This window comes from Pituophis catenifer, unplaced genomic scaffold (genome assembly GCF_029215685.1).
Source record: "Pituophis catenifer annectens isolate HBS135680 unplaced genomic scaffold, rPitCat1.0.hap2 SCAF_3, whole genome shotgun sequence".
In the NCBI taxonomy this organism is placed as follows: domain Eukaryota; kingdom Metazoa; phylum Chordata; class Lepidosauria; order Squamata; family Colubridae; genus Pituophis; species Pituophis catenifer.
The window spans coordinates 158,439,661-158,457,403 of NW_027256883.1; the positions used below are offsets into that span (position 1 = coordinate 158,439,661).

Genomic DNA, 17,743 nt, shown 5'->3' on the forward strand with positions numbered 1-17,743 from the left:
ATATGGTATTGTAAAATATATCAAAATCTCTGCCATGGAAACAGATAGCTGCATCCTTTGATCAGTAGAAAATTCTATATTTTCTAAAACAGATCACACATTTTGGAGTCAAATTATTCTCCAAAGCACCAGAAGCAGGAAATGGTTGGAAACATTAAAGAGAGAAGCAACCTGGAATTAAGGAGAAACTTCCTAACAGGACAATTAACCAGTGAAACAGCTTGCCTTCAGAAATCGTGGGCACTCCATCACTGGATGTTTTTAAGAAGAGACTAGACAGTCAATTATCTGAAATGGTATAGGTTCTCCTGCTTGAGCAGGGGGCTGGACTAGAAGACCTCCAAGGTCCCTTCCAGCTTATTCTATTTATTCACTTCTGATAACCACTCAATATCTGAAATAATGGTTCCAATTTCTCAATATGATTCTTTTAGTCACCCTCCATTCTTGGTACAATCATAATTCCTGATGAACAGATTCTAAAGCTTAGTACAACATCACAACAACATCTTTTATCATATGAAGATTTTCCAGTAAAATCTACATATGTACATTATTTTTTTTTCTTTTTTGTTCAATCATGTGCAACATTCAGACTGCCTGGACAAGTCCCTGCAATTTTCTTGGCAAGTTTTAGAGAAGTGGTTTGCCATTGCCTCCTTCCCACGTCAGAGAATGTGACTAGTCCAAGGTCAGCCAGCTGGCTTCGTGCCCAATTCAGGATTAGAACTCAAGCTTTCCCATTTTCAAATGAACACATGGTCATATCCCTTGGGTTAATGAAACCTCACATTTTTACACCTCCAGCACCAAAAACCTGATGTCCAACCTTTCAGATATTTGAAAGATACTTTGAGATACTTACATCCTTTCCTAATTTCTTTTTATGCTTTACTGTCATCTGAGTAGAGTGGAGCTATTTGGGTATCTTTACTGAATAACCAGAATAGTTTTTTATACAATTTATACTCTGCAACTCAGAAGGCAGATATTATAGACTTAGAATATCTGATGGGTTCTGGCTTTAATGTAGAATGTTAATATTTTTATCAGTATTTATCACTCAATTGTGTGTTTGAAATAACGCCTGACAAACTGTGCACAGTACCTACATTCTAATATGCAATGCAAACTATTCTATCAACGGAGAATTAAAACAACTTCTAGCAATAGCAAAGATATTTTAAGCAATTGTAGGTGTTTAAGTTCTGTGAAAATAAACATTAGATTTAATTAAGTTTAATTACTTTAAATAATTTAATTATAGTTAGAAGATAAGAGGCTGTGACGAGCCTTTCATAGGAAATTATGCCAAGGGCAAGTTGATAGCATGAACTGGTCTTCTATATAAGGTCTGAGATGAAAAAGGGAGGTGTTTTTTTATGGTAAAGTGGTCTCAGCTCTTGTAGACTTAAAGATTAAAATGCACTATCAGTTAGAATGGAAAGCAGTACAATGGCAAGGCAGAAACTTACTGCCTTTTTTGGTAACATTTCTTGGTAACTAAAATCCCTTCCCAGTACTAGAACAGGATTGGATACATACCTGCAATTATTAAAGTTAAAGACAATGTTAGATTGGCTAGTGTTGGTATTTTATTTTGCCTGTTCAGGCATTTCTTTCAATAGTCTATCAAGTGGATTGAAGTAATTTTATGCATGTACGTAGAGTAATCCCCATATGACATCTTCAGCATTACATTCAGCATGTTCATTTCTAGTTGATAAATGCTAATAGTTTGGACATCACTACCCCCCATTTAGCAAAGTTGGCAGAGATGACAAATTCATATTTGATGCATAGCTTTCCCTAAATTAGTGTTCACCCAATGTGTTAAAGCATAACTGCCATTATTATTAACATTTGGTTATATTGTACTTTATCATTCAAAGCAGTAAAGCTAATCAGTTAAAATATAATTTCAAGAGTTAAGTCAAGAATGTGTTCGGGTTTCCCCATGTTTGAGTTTACAGGATTAGGTTTTTGACCTCAATGGAAAAAAATTACATTGACAGGATGCAGTGAGAAGAAAATGTGTCTCAAACATTCTCAAGGTTTTTAAAAATCTTGGTGCATGTAGAGGCCTTTTGATATTTTGGTCTTTCACTTGCAATATATGTCTCAAATCCAGCAAATACTTATATAGCTATATTTTGGGCACCTTTAGCATAATTTGCTTTTGAAATATCCTCTTTGTTCAAGGAAGAGCAATGGGTTTATTTTATTTTTTTTGAAAAAGGAAGTTACATAATCTTTTGTACAAGCAAAGGCATAAGTAATACTGTAGATTCAAACAATTCTAACTGCCAATTGAACAAAAGAATTCTTAAGGAAATGTGTTGACCACTGGGGCAGATTTCCTAGTTTTATCTTTTGATGCTCTATGGTTTTAGCACATATATTTTGCACCGTATGTTGTTACTTTAAACTATGTTCAGATACATCCCCAGTTCTGACTGATCTTAATCTCTAGCAAGATAAAATTAGGAGAGGGAAGTTAATCTTTAGGATTTGTATTCATTCATAATATAATCCATGAACTGTGACTACAGCAAAAAGCGATGAATTTGTGAAAGTGGCGGAAGCAAAGCTATCATTCTCCACATCCCAGAGGGACCGACTAGCAATGTGCAACCCTTGGTTGGCCAGCTGGCCCAGAAAGACATTACACACAAGTTTGTAGCGTGGTGGGGTTAGATCTTTGACCCTGCTCCTGACAAGCTCTGACAGGTTTTGGACCAACTGCCCACTATTTGCAGGATTGTATTTGACATCACTGAAGAAGCTGGCCAGAACGGACTCAAGAATCTGCTGTGTGCACGAGGAATTAAATCTGCAATCTTTATCTGGCTGGGTCTTGTAGGTGTTCTCATAGTGTATCTCCTGAATGGGTTCAAAGAGTGGTAGCCCAGAAAAACTCACTCGACCACAATGCATCCAGGGCCCAATAGAAAGGCGCCTTCCTCCAGCAGCCAATGAATTTCTCCTACTCAAAAATGGGGCATTGAGGATGCTCATAATGGAGCTTCTCCGGGATGGTGGGAAGGGGGCTTTCCCTTCAATACTCTGCAGAGGCAGTAATGGTCTAGGTGCCATATCTGTAGGCTGGGAGCTCTGGTGGAGAGGTAGTGATCCTTTCTTTGGATGGGTGGAATCACTATCTTCTGAAGCCATTGCCTAATTGAATGTTTTCTGGGATGTTGCCAGAGGCCAATCTACCATACATCAGCAGTAAAATCCTCGAAAAGAAAAGAGTCACACAGTTACAAGTAATTCCTTGCTGGAACCTATTTTCCTAGCACCCATTCTTCTTTGTATATATATATTCTTAATTATATTAAATGTAGTAGACTTCTTTTGTGGAATTTTTTTTGCTATAAATTTATTAATAAAACTGAAGGGATTATTGTTACATCTTCTCCTATTATTTACTTATTTATTATTAGCCACCCAACTCCAGTGGACTGAATATTTTGAAAAGAGCTCCAGATAAAGCAAATATGCTTCCCAAAATCTTAATTTTATTTTCATATATAAAATTTACATTACAAAATGAAATTATGTAATATACTGATTTATTCATATATATGTTCTTTTATACTATCTTGGTAATTCTTGGTGTTCTAATTCTCTATCGCCTGCCTGCCTGCCTGCCTATCATTATCATCTACATCTATCTACCTATCTATCATCTAGCTATCGAATTAGAATACGGTTAGATTTATATTATTTCATTTTTCACAGAAATATAGCCCACCCCCAAAAGAGTACGATTTCCATGTTTAAATATTCCAAAATATTTAAATATTTCAAAATTCCTTTTCTCTTCATGTGGTTTTCTTAGCCCAATAATGTTGCTCTTCAATTGCCTACAATCATGTGTTTACATAGATTTCAAGGACTAGATCTGCCTCTCATTTTAGCCCCTCACTGCCTCTTTCCTATTTTCTCCTTTCAGCCTCTTTGTTCTATATCCTTGTCCTCATTGTATTACAGGTTCTATGCATCTATATGGACAATCCCTGTGACTCCAAATGTATCTGAAGAATGTTTATGATTAAAAAATCAAACAAGCCTGGAATAAATAGGCTAATGCTAAAAATCATAAATCCAGTGAGAGAAGAATAAATCAGCCAAATATTTGAGGAGCTTCCTTTAATTATTTTTTGTTCAAATTGCAAAACAGTTGATAAAAGCCAAGAATGCATCATCACTCATATAGTAATAAACATCATTGCCATATAGAAATTAGTAAAGTCTTAATGTTGCCAATATTCTTAAAAATTCAATTTTAAATTATTCTAAAGACTAATATTTATAACAATATTGGAATAAAACTTTTAAATATTCTGTTTTCTTGTAGATAGAATGGGTTAAGAATTTGAATAAATTCTATTGATACTATGAATTCAAGTTTTTTTTGCAATTAGGGAATATTATCTTGATCACCTAATGCAAATTATTGTATTTTTAAATTGTTCTCAATGCTTTTATATTCAATAATTGGAACTGATAAATAATAATAAAGGATTATTTTCCACTCTAGTTTATTTAGTAGGAATTTTTCAAAATATCTTCTCTGTTCCTTATTTATCTACCCATTTTAGGCTAGAATCACTAACCTGCATTTTGTAGCCAGCATGCTTTCTCTTTCTCTGTTTTTAAACATTCTTTGAATGGGTGAAAAAAGTTGCATGCAATCTATATGACTGTTGTTTCAATCAACAATGAAATGATTAAAACTTCCTTGGTGATAATGCATTAAGATTAATTGATCATACAGGCACAAGTATATGAATTCTATAGCACACAAGAAAATCAGTAACAGAATAGCTGGGTGCTAGTACCCTCTTGTTTTCCGAGGCACATTTTTCCAAGAGAAAAGTCTTGGAAGGTCTTCCCCATTGTTCTGAATGCATTGTTCTGAAGCTATGGAAAGCTGAGTTTGTGTCCCTTCTTTCTTCCTTCAGGGGAAATCTCTAGCTAAGTCTATGTAAGGCTAAAAGAAGGTCGACCAGTTTGCAGCTCAATATGCTGTGTGAACCTAGGCAATGTAGTTAGTTTGTTAGTCTTTCTCAGGAATACAAGTTGTTTGCTTAGTACATAGTGGAACTATGATTCAGCTAATCATAGATTAGTATGGTATGCAAGCATAATCTTATTCTAGCTGTTTCCTGTGATCTAATTATTTATATTGTATTTTTGGCTGCTAACCATCTTGAGTAGCCTATGGATAAAAAGGCAGTGTATATACTAAAATAATAAGTAACATACCTGGAAGCAATATAGACTAGAGGCTAGTAGGCTTCCTGGCAGGTGAGGTTTGCTGGATCTAAGACCTACAGCAGATTGCAAAGGCTTTTAATACTGTTATCTTGTTAAAGCTTGCTCAGGCTTGTTGCACAAACCTGCTGGAGCCCTTACTACCCTGTCTTAATAAGTTTCTCCCTTGTCCATGGTAAATCATTGGCTCTTTGAAGTGACAGTTCAATGGGAAAGCCATCCAAAGGACTGCAGTAGGGCTGGGCAACCTGCCATCCGAAATGTGTGGTCCCCATGGAGACAGTATCATGTACATTATTTTTGCACAGACTGGTGTGCGTGAAGAGGAACGTTAATGCCTCTCTTCATCTTGATGGCTTTTGAGTTCCAGTAAAAGGATCTGGATCTGGACAAGTAACTCTTTAAGGACTAGTTCAAACTAAAGAGTCCCCTTTCAGCAGGCTTCCCTGGAATCACTTATATTACCTCAAAGTTTGTCTTCTGATTTTGAAGCAGTATTTTCATAGCTGTAGAAAGTTGATGAGCCAAACCAGATTTAATGTGCACATGTCCTTATATAGGCATTCTCTTAACTGTTAGTTTACTTTTTAAAAAAAAATCAAAATATGGCCACAAGTTTGTGAAATGTATCCTTTGTTTAAGTGGATTTTCCAGTTTTATAAACTAGAAGGGATGTATTTTGATAGTGCAGCTTTAACTACTCAGTGAGTTTTATTGGTAATATTCTTTTCAGATTAACCCAATTAGTTTACAAGTTTAATAGATTCTTTTAAAATGATCAATATATTTGTATAAGATTTGTAACAAAAGTCAAAATGCCAAAAGCTTAGAAAAAATAGTGGAATTTATCCAAAGAATACTTTGTAGAAATTTTGGGGCTGCAGTTTCCAATTTTACCAATCAATTATGGGTAATGCTTGAAGTTGCAGGAGGCTTAAAGTATGGAGATGTCAGGCACGATTCCAATTAAAAATTTATTGCTCATGCCTATGCACTGGAATCCACTCAACTAATGGTTTGTACTGTTTTGGTACTAGATAAGGTAAACAAAATTAAAGAGGAATTGGACATTGTCCATTTGTGGATATGTAGAGATTCTAGTCTGATTTCTCTTTTGACTCTGCCTCCAGGTTCTGTCATTCCTCCTACAGGATGGATTGAAACTACATTCCAAGGTTTATCTATGATGTGGTCACTCCTTTGTTTTCAGTACCAGAACTTGCTTAGAAGCTTGTTATTTATGTACAGCTACAATTTACTGAAGATTGATGAGAAACATTTTCTGGCAAAATTTTTAGAAACATCATTTTATATATTTCTTATATTTTCAAATATTAACTGAGGATATGAAAGCTTATTGGAATGCCACTGCCTTACCTTAATGTTGCTTTCTGAATTGTCCTGAGTTGTTAAATAGTCTTCCTTACTGCTTGTTAACAGAGTTTATCCATTCCAAACTGCCTTTTCTTGCAGTTTTTAAATCCAGTTTCAAGCCCTCCATCTGGTTGTCAAAACATTTTTATGCTGATTGTTCTGCATTTTCACAATCACCTTTCTATTCACTCAAATATTCACTTTTTATTCCGGTTCATCCTAATTCTACTAATTTTAAACACCTGTCTTTCTGGCCCCATATAACCACTCCTCCCTCCTTAACAATTTACTGCCTTGAATATATCCCATTTAGCCACCAGTTTCCTAATCTGTTTAGCTGAAACTCATTTCTGCATTTTTCTGCTGAAAGTGTTATTTTATTTCTGACACACCTTTGTTTGGCTACCTTTTGCATACCATATTTGGAGACCTTCTATCCTAGGAGAGAAAGATTCAAGAAATTATGTGTTTATTTTATAGTGAAACATTTTTGTTGCTATGTGACACAGGGTTTCTCCAAGTATATCATTTCCCTTTTAACTCTTTGCAGCCATTGTGTGTTTAGAGAAATGGTATATCAAGATCCTCTGATAAGAGCAGAGCAATTTCAATGTAGACGTTTCAGAACCAGTTTCCAGCTTTGTATATCACTGTAAGGGCTGGATTACACAATATGCTGAGCCAAAATGTGGTTTGATTGAATTTGATTTAGAATTTTCACAAACCCACCCTGTGTAGTTTGTAAGCAATGGTTTATGGCTTAGTAAAATGTATAGATCAATTGCAATTTATTCAATAAACAATGTTTAAATAAAGTCCAGTTTAACATTTGCAGATTTTATTCATGTGAAACCTTAAGAGAAGGGTACAACATAAAGACAAGGATAGTATCAAGATAAAAGGGTTAGAATCAAGAGCATGTGAAGTGTTAGTATCAGGAGTGAAATGCTCCCGGTTCGGACCAGCTTGGGCGAGTAGGTAGCGATGGCGGTGGGCAGTTCGGAGAACCGGTAGCAAAAATCCCTGCCCCACTCCCATGCCCAGCTGAGTCGCGCGATCATCAGAGCCTTTTTTTTCTTTTAAATGGCTCTGACCAGCCAAGCTCTGACGATCCCAGCTCAGTTGCTTGCTAATCAGGCAACTCAGCTTGGATTGCCAGAGCCATGTAAAAGAAAAAAACTTTTTCCCTTTTAAATGGCTCTGCCTGCTAATCGGTAGCAAAAATCCCTCCCCTTCCCCCCCCCCTCAGCTTGCTTACTTTAGCTGCTGGTCGCAACGCCTTGCTGTAATCCCTGCAATTGATTGCATCAGCAAGCAACTGAATCTCACTGCCTGCAATCAAGCAGACAGGGAGTTGTGGACTTCAACTCCCAGAATTCCTCAGCCAGCAAAGCAAAGCTGGCTGAGGAATTCTGGGAGTTGAAGTCTACAAGTCTTAAAGTTGCCAAGGTTGGAGACCCCTGTTCAATTGGGTAAGTTTTTTTCCCCTTTGGGAGCTTTAAAAAAATAGTTAATTAGGGTTTTTTTTAGTTGTTCTTTTTTTAGACCTAGCCATTTAAAGTTTAGGAAGTTTTAAATTTAGCTGCTTTTATATAAAAATAAAAATAAATAAAAATAAAATAATATTTGTGCACTTTTCTGAGATTTAGTGTGTTTCTGTAATGTTTCACTCTAACTACACAATCACACAAAATCTCACAAAGCTGTATGTGGAATTTTGTGTGTGTAAAGTGTGAAAGTTGGTTTTTTGGGCTTTTTGTGGCTGTGTGAGGTTCCTGCTTGTTGCAGGGGCCATTTTGGGTCTAGCACAGCTGCTTTTACATTGTGGGTGAGCCAGTTGTGTTGTGTTGTGCTGTGTGTGTGTAAAGTGTGAAAGTTGGTTTTTTGGGCTTTTTGTGGCTGTGTGAGGTTCCTGCTTGTTGCAGGGGCCATTTTGGGTCTAGCACAGCTGCTTTTACATTGTGGGTGAGCCAGTTGTGTTGTGTTGTGCTGTGTGTGTGTAAAGTGTGAAAGTTGGTTTTTTGGGCTTTTTGTAGCTGTGTGAGGTTCCTGCTTGTTGCAGGGGCCATTTTGGGTCTAGCACAGCTGCTTTTACATTGTGGGTGAGCCAGTTGTGTTGTGTTGTGCTGTGTGTGTGTAAATTGTGAAAGTTGGTTTTTTGGGCTTTTTGTGGCTGTGTGAGGTTCCTGCTTGTTGCAGGGGCCATTTTGGGTCTAGCACAGCTGCTTTTATATTGTGGGTGAGCCAGTTGTGTTGTGTTGTGTTTTGTAGGTTAAAAAAGGGCAAAGAAGTGACATTGACTTGGCCACACACACCTGACCAACAAGCCACGCCCTCCCAGTCACCTTACCACCAAGCCCCGCCCACTAATTAAGCCACACCCACAGAACTGGTAGCAAAAAAATTTAGATTTCACCCCTGGTTAGTATCACTTTATAGGTATGATCACACTAGGAGTATTGCAATTTTGGTCACTACAATATAAAAAAGACATTGAGATTCTAAAATGAGTGCAGAGAAGAGCAACAAAGATGATTAGTGGACTGGAGGCTAAATTATACGAAGAGTGGTTGCAGGGAATGGGTATGTCTAATTTAATGAAAAGATGGACTGGGGTGACATGATAGCAGTGTTCCATCACTGTTCCAATATCTAAAGGGCTGCCATGAAGAAGAGGGAGATAGCCTACCCTATTTCCCCGAAAATAAGACATCCCCTGATAATAAGCCCAATTGGGCTTTTGAGCGCATGCGCTCAAATAAGCCTCTCCCCAAAAATAAGCCCTCCCCAAAAATATTTAAACATAGAGCTGGAAATCAGGTAAGACGGCACACGTCCCAAAATAACAAGACCTCCCCGAAAATAAGGCCAAGCGCTTATTTTGGGGTACAAACAAATATAAGACAGAGTCTTATTTTGGGGGAAACACGGTATTTTGCAAAGCACCTGAAGGCAGCACAAAAAGCAATGGATGGAAGCTAACCAAGGAGAGAACCAGCCCAGAAATGAGAAATTTCCTGCCCTCAGTGACTCAATTTGCCTTCAGAAGTTGTGGGTGCTCCATCAATGGATGTTTTTAAGAAGAGATTGGACAGCCATTTGTCTGGAATGGGACAGGGTCTCCTGCTTGAACAGGGATTTAGACTAGAAAATTTCCAAGGTACCTTCAAACTCTTATTCTGGTAGCAATAGGCCAAGGAAGAGTTTGGTATTCTGTTTCCACAACAGTTCTTTCTTCTAAGTTGAACAGATCTGGAAACAAATATGACAGCATAGCTTTCATTAAGGAATGAAACATCAAGATTTCACTACAAATGTTTGCAACTGACATATAGTTCAACATGTATGTATTCAAAATACAAGGCTAACTCCATGATTACTGCTTGCTGCTTACTACATAACCTACTCCAGTAGTATCTTTGGTTGCTACCCTCTTTTAGCAGAGCCAGGTTTCAGCCATTATTGTACTAGACAGGTACACTGACAGTGATTTGATATTTAAAAATGTTTCCTGGATATTTCTTTTTAGACAAAAGAAATGCAAGGATGGCAGGGTGTGTGCATCTAACTATGATCATGTAATTCTTTCCAATTAATCTGAACTGATTTCTTCACAAACATAAGAAACTCATTTTGACAGGTGTTAGCATTTAATTACCAGGTACAGTTGTATTTATTGAATTGCATTGTACAGCTTGCTCTTGGGAAAAATTGTCTTTTAATTGGGATTTGATTAGCCAACAGAATCAACTAAAGGCAAGTAAAATGTGAAGTTTAATTAAGGAGTTGTCAGTAACAGGAGAGCTTGCTCAGTCTTATATTTTTTCAAATACAAAGCCAGTGCATGACAGGTCTTTAGCTAACCAAGGAGAGGGTTAGATTACAAAGAAGCAAAGAACTGTAATAATATATTCTCATATGACTTTCATCTGGCTGTTGGCTAAATTCCACCAGATCGGCTTACTTTCATAGTTGGAATAAGCCAAGGCATTTTCCAGTGAGCAGAGATTAAGTGAAACAACCTACTGGAAATTCATACAATTATCAGAGGTAGTTTCATAAGATGGTGTTTTATTCTGCACAGTACACTGAAGTGAGCAGCAAACTGGAAATGAGGTGAGCAATGTTGTTTAACAAGGATATTTATTCACGATCCTACTAGTTGTAATTTTTATAAGGAGAAAAGAACTCAAGAACAGACCTGCTGCAATAAATCCCTAGCCCCGTGATGGCGAACCTATGGCACGCATGCCACAGGTGGCACGCAGAGCCATATCTATGGGCACGCAAGTGTTGCTCTAGCTCAGTTCCAACATACATGTGCGCGCTGGCCAGCTGATTTTCGGGTCTCCCGGTCCCACCAGAAGTGGGGAAACGGGCTGTTTCCGGCCTCTGGAGGGCCTCTGGGGTGTGGGGAAGGCCATTTTTGCCCTCCCCAGGCTCCAGAGGATGCATTGAATTATGGATGTGGGCACACGGGTGTGCGACTGCCCCCCCTCCCCGGTACTACCCCTGCTTTTGGCACACGATGGCAAAAAGGTTAGCCATCGCTGCCCTAGCCCATCTGGTCCAGCAGTCTGTTCTCACAGTGGCCAAAGAATCCTAGTAGTCTCCCACCAGATGGTCTTCAGAGGCAGTCATTGGAGGGTTTGTATTGCCATCAAAGCTATTAGCTTTTGATCTTCATAATTTCCATGAATTAGTCCAACCTGTTTTTGAAGCCAGCCTAGCTGCTAGCCAGCACCACATCATATGCCAATGGATTCCAAAGTTTAATTATGCATTATATATATAAAAAAATCCTTTTGTCTATTCTAGTTCTAACAGTATTCAATTTCATTGGGCAACTTCTTGCTCTAGTATTTTGGAAAAAGGAAAGGAGCTTCTCTTTGTCCATTTTATCCACACCTTGCATGGTACGCTTCAATCATGTTTCCTTATGTTCACCTGACTGAGATTAAAAATCCCAAGTGTTGCAACCTTTCCTCATAGGCAATCTGCTCCAGCTTTCTTTAAGCAGCTGGCACTAGAATGTGAATGGTAAACATGTTGTAAGTAGCAGAAACTTTATGTTGTAATGTATGCTTATAAGTAATTTACCCTCAATTAGTTCAGCAGCATGGGATCCTAACACAGAAGAAGCAATAACATCACTTAGGTTATGAAAGCACTAATATTTGGGAAAACAGATGGTTTGCTGTGTCTGTCCATCCCAATACAAACCTTCCAAGTGTGTTAACTTCAATTCCCACAATCCCTAACTAGCATTGCCAAAAGCTATTGTGTAGATTGAAGTCCAATATACTTAGAAGACACAAATCAACCCTTGGAGATTTCTCAAACGTAATCATGCCGTTTCCTTGGCAGTGAAATGGAATTGGTTTGTCACTACTTTTTTCAAGATTATTTAAAACTTCCCAATTTAAGTTACAACCCAGGGATTCATGGCTATCTCTCATCCGAGTACCAGTCAGACTCTTCCAGATCAGTCAGCGTTAGTTGGAAATCATTATGGAAAGCTGTCTACCAAAATATCTCCTCTGGATGATAAACACCTTCATCATGTTCCTTTATTCTAAACACTTGCTTTCTCTTATTGTTCTTCTTCCACATTTCTGCATTTGTCGGGCTACCACAGAGTAAAGGGATGAATGAGGTTGTTGCATTTGGAGTCATTCCCAAATTGGCATTATATTATCATTCCCAAAATTGATCTGCATGAACATGACCTAACTTGCACATAGATGTATAATGTGCCCTTTGATGTTGAAGAAGATACTTGAGAATATTGTGAACAGCCATGTAAACAAACCAGTAGCACCCAGAACTCTTACTTGAGGTACAGGCTTAAATTATCCTACTTTGCACACATTATGCAATGCCCTAGTTTTGGAACATTGGAAAATGTTCGAATGGTGGAAAAGTTGGAAAGAAAGAGAAGAGGAGGATGACATGGAGCAAGCACAGTTACAATGGCAATGAGTGCACTTTTGAAAGAGCTGAAGGCCCAGATCATCATCTATGTCAGGGGTGTCATATTCGTGACCCGTGGGCTGGATGTGTCATGTGCTGGCCACACCCACACCCGGTTTAGCCAAGGGGAAAAAGTTGTGATACGTCACGTGACCACATAATGATGTGACGTGAGTTTGACACTCATGATCTATGTGGTTGCTAGGAGTCAACATTATCTTGATGGCATCTAATCTAATCACAATATGAAATTCCTTAGCAGGAATTCCATCCCATTCCATGTACAGAGAAGTATTGTTTTAATTTTATTAAAAGAATAGTTGGCAGTTAGATGACATCTCAGTTCCAAGCATGAGCTTTTTCCAAACATTGAGCTGGCTGGAAGCACAAAACCCACACATGCAATTTCCCCAAGTAAGGAGAAAAGCCTGTTTGTTTTCTTTACAACAATCAGGACCCCTGGCTGGATGATTTCTCTCTTGGGACTCCCGGTTTCTACAAAAGCCTTTTCCTTCTATATTTTTGTGGTCCCTCCCACAACAGCTGGATATTAGGACCTTGGCAGCTGCCTGTTGCTTAGCAACCAAAGTCTTGCTTTCGACTTCTTTGGCCTTTCTCTGCATTCCTGCCTTGCCGCTGAGGCTCCAGGCAGCCGTGTCGTTTCTCAGTATCGCCGCGATTGCAAGCAATAAGCCAAGGAAACTCAGGCAAAGCCCCTGTGTTTGGTTGCCCTTCCCTGCCAGGGCCGACTTATGGCCGCTGCCTCTGGCTCGGTTCTCCTGCTGGGGGATCCATCTGCTTTTGCTGCCGCCCTCAAGACTCTCATCAACAACCCCCAGTTCAGGTAAGCGTGCCAAGCAATCTGCCTGCCTGCCTGCCTGCTGTGGGAATCAGCCCGAAGAACGGGCCGGGACGATCACGTGACTGGGAAGGCAGTCAAGCCCATTCCATGAGGCTTGCTGGAAAAGTTCACTACGGTATCACAAAGAAACAAGAGACGGATTTTGTGTGATTTTAAATCGTTTCCCTGACTTCGCACGCCAGTAAATGTGCTCGGTTCTTTGAATTTCCCCAGATCACAACTACGTGTCTGATTTGACAGAGAGTTTCTTTCCGGCCTGTGTGGCTTCAGTTTTTTTAAAAAAAATTGGGTTTGCAGTAAAAATGCATACAAAGGCGTTGTGGTCTTCTTTTCTTTGGGCCCTGCCCAAAGAAAGATTTTACTAAAAATAAACGACTGTTTGCAAGAAATGGAAGCCCTCCTTTCAAACGAGCGTTGATTCTGTAATCTTTCTAGTTGTAAGAATGGAAGGGAAAGAGTGAGTCACATGACTGTTTTGAAAGAGTTGTCCTGTAGATAGATAGATGCAGAAATATTTGGATCATCTGTTTTGGAGACTATTGTGAGAAATGACAACGAAAGTCTCTCTTTACAGGTATGCATTGTGAAATTTTTTATTTTTTATTTATTACATTTATATGCCATACATCTTGCCCAGAGGTGACTTTTAAGTGGTTTACAACAGAGTAAAAGCAACAAGATGAAACATTAAAATATTAGGATCATAAATATTCACATTAAAATTAACAAAGGTAGCAAGGATGGGAGCAAGATATAAGCGGGATGAAGGTGGAAACTTCTGTAGTCCAGTAACCACTCCAGTATGTCACGCTCCCATGGGGGGGGAGGGCAGGCCAAGTGCCAGAGCCAGATTTTTAAGGCCCCTATGGAAGGCCAGGAGGTGCAGATCTTACCTAAAGGGGCGCAGTGTTCCATACGGCAGGAGCCATAGAAGAAAAGGCTCTTTTCCCGACCCCCCAGGTGGAATTCCTTGACTGATGGGGGATCTGCAGCGGGTCCCTTCTGCCAGCATCGGTCAGGCAAGTCCATCCCATTGGAGTGAAATGTTTCCTCAAGTAACCCAGACCTGTGCAATAAAGGGTTTTTTAGTAATAACCAGCAGCTTGAATTGGACCCCGAAGCAACGGGCAACCAGTGCAGCTCATGCAACAATGGCATTACATGGGCCACGCTAGCGGCCCCTAAAACAGTCCACAGAGTTGCCTTCTGCGCCAGCATTAGCTTCTGAATCCTCTTCAAAGGTAGCCCCATGTAGAAGGTGTTGCAGTAGTCCAGAAGTGGAAATGCAGCATGAATGATTCGATCAGTGGTGAAATCCAAATTTTTTTTACTACCGGTTCTGTGGGCGTGGCTTGGTGGGCATGGTCTGGCTTGGTGGGCGTGGCAGGGGAAGGATACTGCAAAATCCCCATTCTCTCCCCACTCCTGGGGGAAGGATATTGCAAAATCTCCATTCCCACTCCTCTCTGGGGCCAGCCAGAGGTGGTATTTGCCGGTTCTCCAAACTGCTCAAAATTTCCGCTACCAGTTCCGCTATCAGAACCTGTTGGATTTCACCACTGGATTTGATGCACAGTTACATGAATTTATTGTGCATTGACAACCTAAAATATGAGAATTAGCTCTCAAGTATTGTTAATACTTTGTCCTAGATAATTATTTCAAGTCAATTTAACCACGGTGTGTTAAATTTGTAAACCCCTCTTATAATCTATTCACTGCACTTGTTCTTGAGAGAAAAGAAAATGTCTATAACCACAAATGTCTGTGGGAAAAGGGTAAGTGGCAAAATGTGCCTTCTAATGTGACAAACTCTCAGTTTCTTAGGTACTTGAGGTAAAATATAAAAGGGTGACATTTTGATGACGCACATGTTGTCATTTTGATGTAATTGCCATTGGAAACAGACACCTATAATTATAGTATCAAGATTTGACAAAACCAGCCAATACATTTTTCTTAAACGGGAATTTGAATTACAATGTTAGTATCCACAGATCATTTATATGCCTTACTCTTAAGTAGCAGGCTTTTTCAGCAATCAGGGTGAACAAGTCGGCCATTTAGAATAGAGAAAATATACAATATTGTATACTATAAACCTAGCTACTATGGTTGTAGTTTATTTAATAAATCATGATGAAGCAAATCATGTAGAGTATTTATTGTGCTTAGTGGTGAAATCCAAATTTTTTTACTACCGGTTCTGTGGGCGTGGCTTGATGGGCATGGTGTGGCTTGGTGGGTGTGGCTTGGTGGGCATGGCAGGGGAAGGATACTGTAAAATCTCCATTCCCACCCCACTCTAGGGGAAGGATATTACAAAATCTCCATTCCCATCCCACTCTGGGGCCAGCCAGAGGTGGTATTTGCCAGTTCTCCGAATTACTCAAAATTTCCGCTACCGGTTCTCCGAACTGCTCAAAATTTCCACTACCAGTTTTCCAGAACCTGCTAGATTTCACCCCTGTGCTTAGTATACTGTAGCATATTTTAATCTTGACTATGCCAGAATGTGATTTGATTTTGAGTGATCTTGAGATAGGGGATATAGTCACCGAGTCCTTGTCATGGTCAGATCACTCTCTCCTTCGTCTCGACCTTCGAATTGCTGCACCCCGCCGCAGGGAGGCGGAGCCGTAAGATGGTTCCGCCCCAGGTGCCTGATGGAACCTGATAGGTTCCAGATGGAGCTTGGGCCATTTCCTGAGGCTCTGGCACACGCCTCGACTGGAGACCTAGCGGCCGCCTGGGATAGGGCGGCTGCTGGAGCTCTGGATCGGGTTGTGCCTTTGCGGCCTCTGACCCGGCGCCGATCTCAATTGGCTCCTTGGTTCTCCGAGGAGCTGAGGGAGTTGAAGCACCGGAAAAGACGCCTAGAGAGTAATTGGAGGGCCAGTCTTTCTGAATCTGACCGGACACTAGTAAGATCCCATATTAGGAATTACCTAGTGGCGATAAAAGCAGCGAAATGTAGTTATTTTGCTGCTCATATTGCGTCATCAGATAACTGCCCGGCCGCCCTCTTTAGGGTGACCCGCTCCCTGCTCCACCAGGAAGCGCGGGAGGACCCCTTGGAGGGTAGAGCCGAGGATTTTGCTCAGTATCTGTATGACAAAATCACTCAGATTCGGGACGATCTGGACACTGACTGGGTAGTCTCAGGGGGAGGGATTGGGGCAGGTCTTGAGAATGTTATCTGGGATGAGTTTGATCCTGTGACCCCTGAGGACGTGGACAGGATTCTGGGCAGACTGAACGCGACCACTTGTTTATTGGACCCGTGTCCTTCTTGGTTACTGCTGGCTTCCCGGGAAGTGACACGAGGCTGGCTCCAGGGGATTATAAATGCTTCATTGGGTGAGGGTGACTTTCCCGCCGCCTTGAAAGAGGCGGTGGTGAGGCCACTCCTCAAGAAGCCTTCCCTGGACCCGGCAATGTTGGTAAACTATCATCCGGTCTCCAACCTTCGCTTTGTGGCGAAGGTTGTTGAGAGTGTGGTTGCACAACAGCTCCCCCAGCACCTGGATGAAACGACGTATCTGGATCCGTTCCAGTCGGGCTTCAGGCCCGGGTACAGCACGGAAACGGCATTGGTCGCGTTGGTAGATGATCTCTGGAGGGCTAGGGACAGGGGGTGCTCCTGTGTCCTGGTCCTGTTAGATCTCTTAGCGGCTTTTGATACCATCGACCATGGTATCATGCTGCACCGGTTGGAAGAGTTAGGGGTGGGAGGCACTGTGTTGCAATGGTTCTCCTCCTTTCTCTCTGACCAGTCGCAGTCTGTGTTGACGGGGGCAGAGGTCGACCCTGAGGCCCCTCATATGTGGGGTGCCGCAAGGGTCGGTCCTCTCGCCCCTCCTGTTCAATGTGAAGCCGCTGGGCGAGATCATCCGTGGTTTCGGGGTGAAGTACCACCAGTACGCTGACGACAACCAGCTGTACATCTCCACCCCAGACCACCCCAACGATGCCCTTGAAGTGATGTCCCGGTGCCTGGAGGCCGTGCGGATCTGGATGGGGAGGAATAGGCTCAGGCTCAACCCATCCAAGACCGAATGGCTGTGGTTTCCGACGTCCCGATATAGTCAGTTGGTGCCATCACTGACTATTGGGGGCAAATTATTGGCCCCCACGGAGAAGGTGCGCAACTTGGGCGTCCTCCTGGATTCACGGCTGTCTTTAGAAGAGCACTTGACGGCCGTGACCAGGAGGATTTTTCATCAGGTTCGCCTGATTCGCCAGTTGCGT

At 40.7% G+C, this 17,743-nt stretch overlaps 2 protein-coding genes across 2 annotated transcripts in view; one reads left to right on the plus strand and one right to left on the minus strand.

The window, feature by feature from the left end:
• Positions 1–2,478: 2,478 nt before the first annotated feature.
• Positions 2,479–3,176, minus strand: DYNLT4 (dynein light chain Tctex-type 4). Its single transcript, XM_070939599.1, has one exon. It carries the CDS (start codon positions 3,172–3,174, stop codon positions 2,518–2,520), a length of 657 nt encoding a protein of 218 aa, XP_070795700.1. The 5' UTR covers positions 3,175–3,176; the 3' UTR covers positions 2,479–2,517.
• A 10,206-nt stretch (positions 3,177–13,382) lies between these two features.
• BTBD19 (BTB domain containing 19) overlaps positions 13,383–17,743 on the plus strand; it is a 53,872-nt gene continuing 49,511 nt past the window's right edge. Inside the window, exon 1 of the mRNA XM_070939600.1 lies at positions 13,383–13,474. Within this exon, the coding sequence (XP_070795701.1) occupies positions 13,383–13,474 (92 nt within the window). The remainder of the gene's footprint in view (positions 13,475–17,743) is intronic.

Coding starts and splice junctions, on each gene's coding strand:
- DYNLT4 (XM_070939599.1), bottom strand. CDS start 3,174: ATGGCTTCAGAAGATAGTGATTCCACCCATCCAAAGAAAGGATCACTA.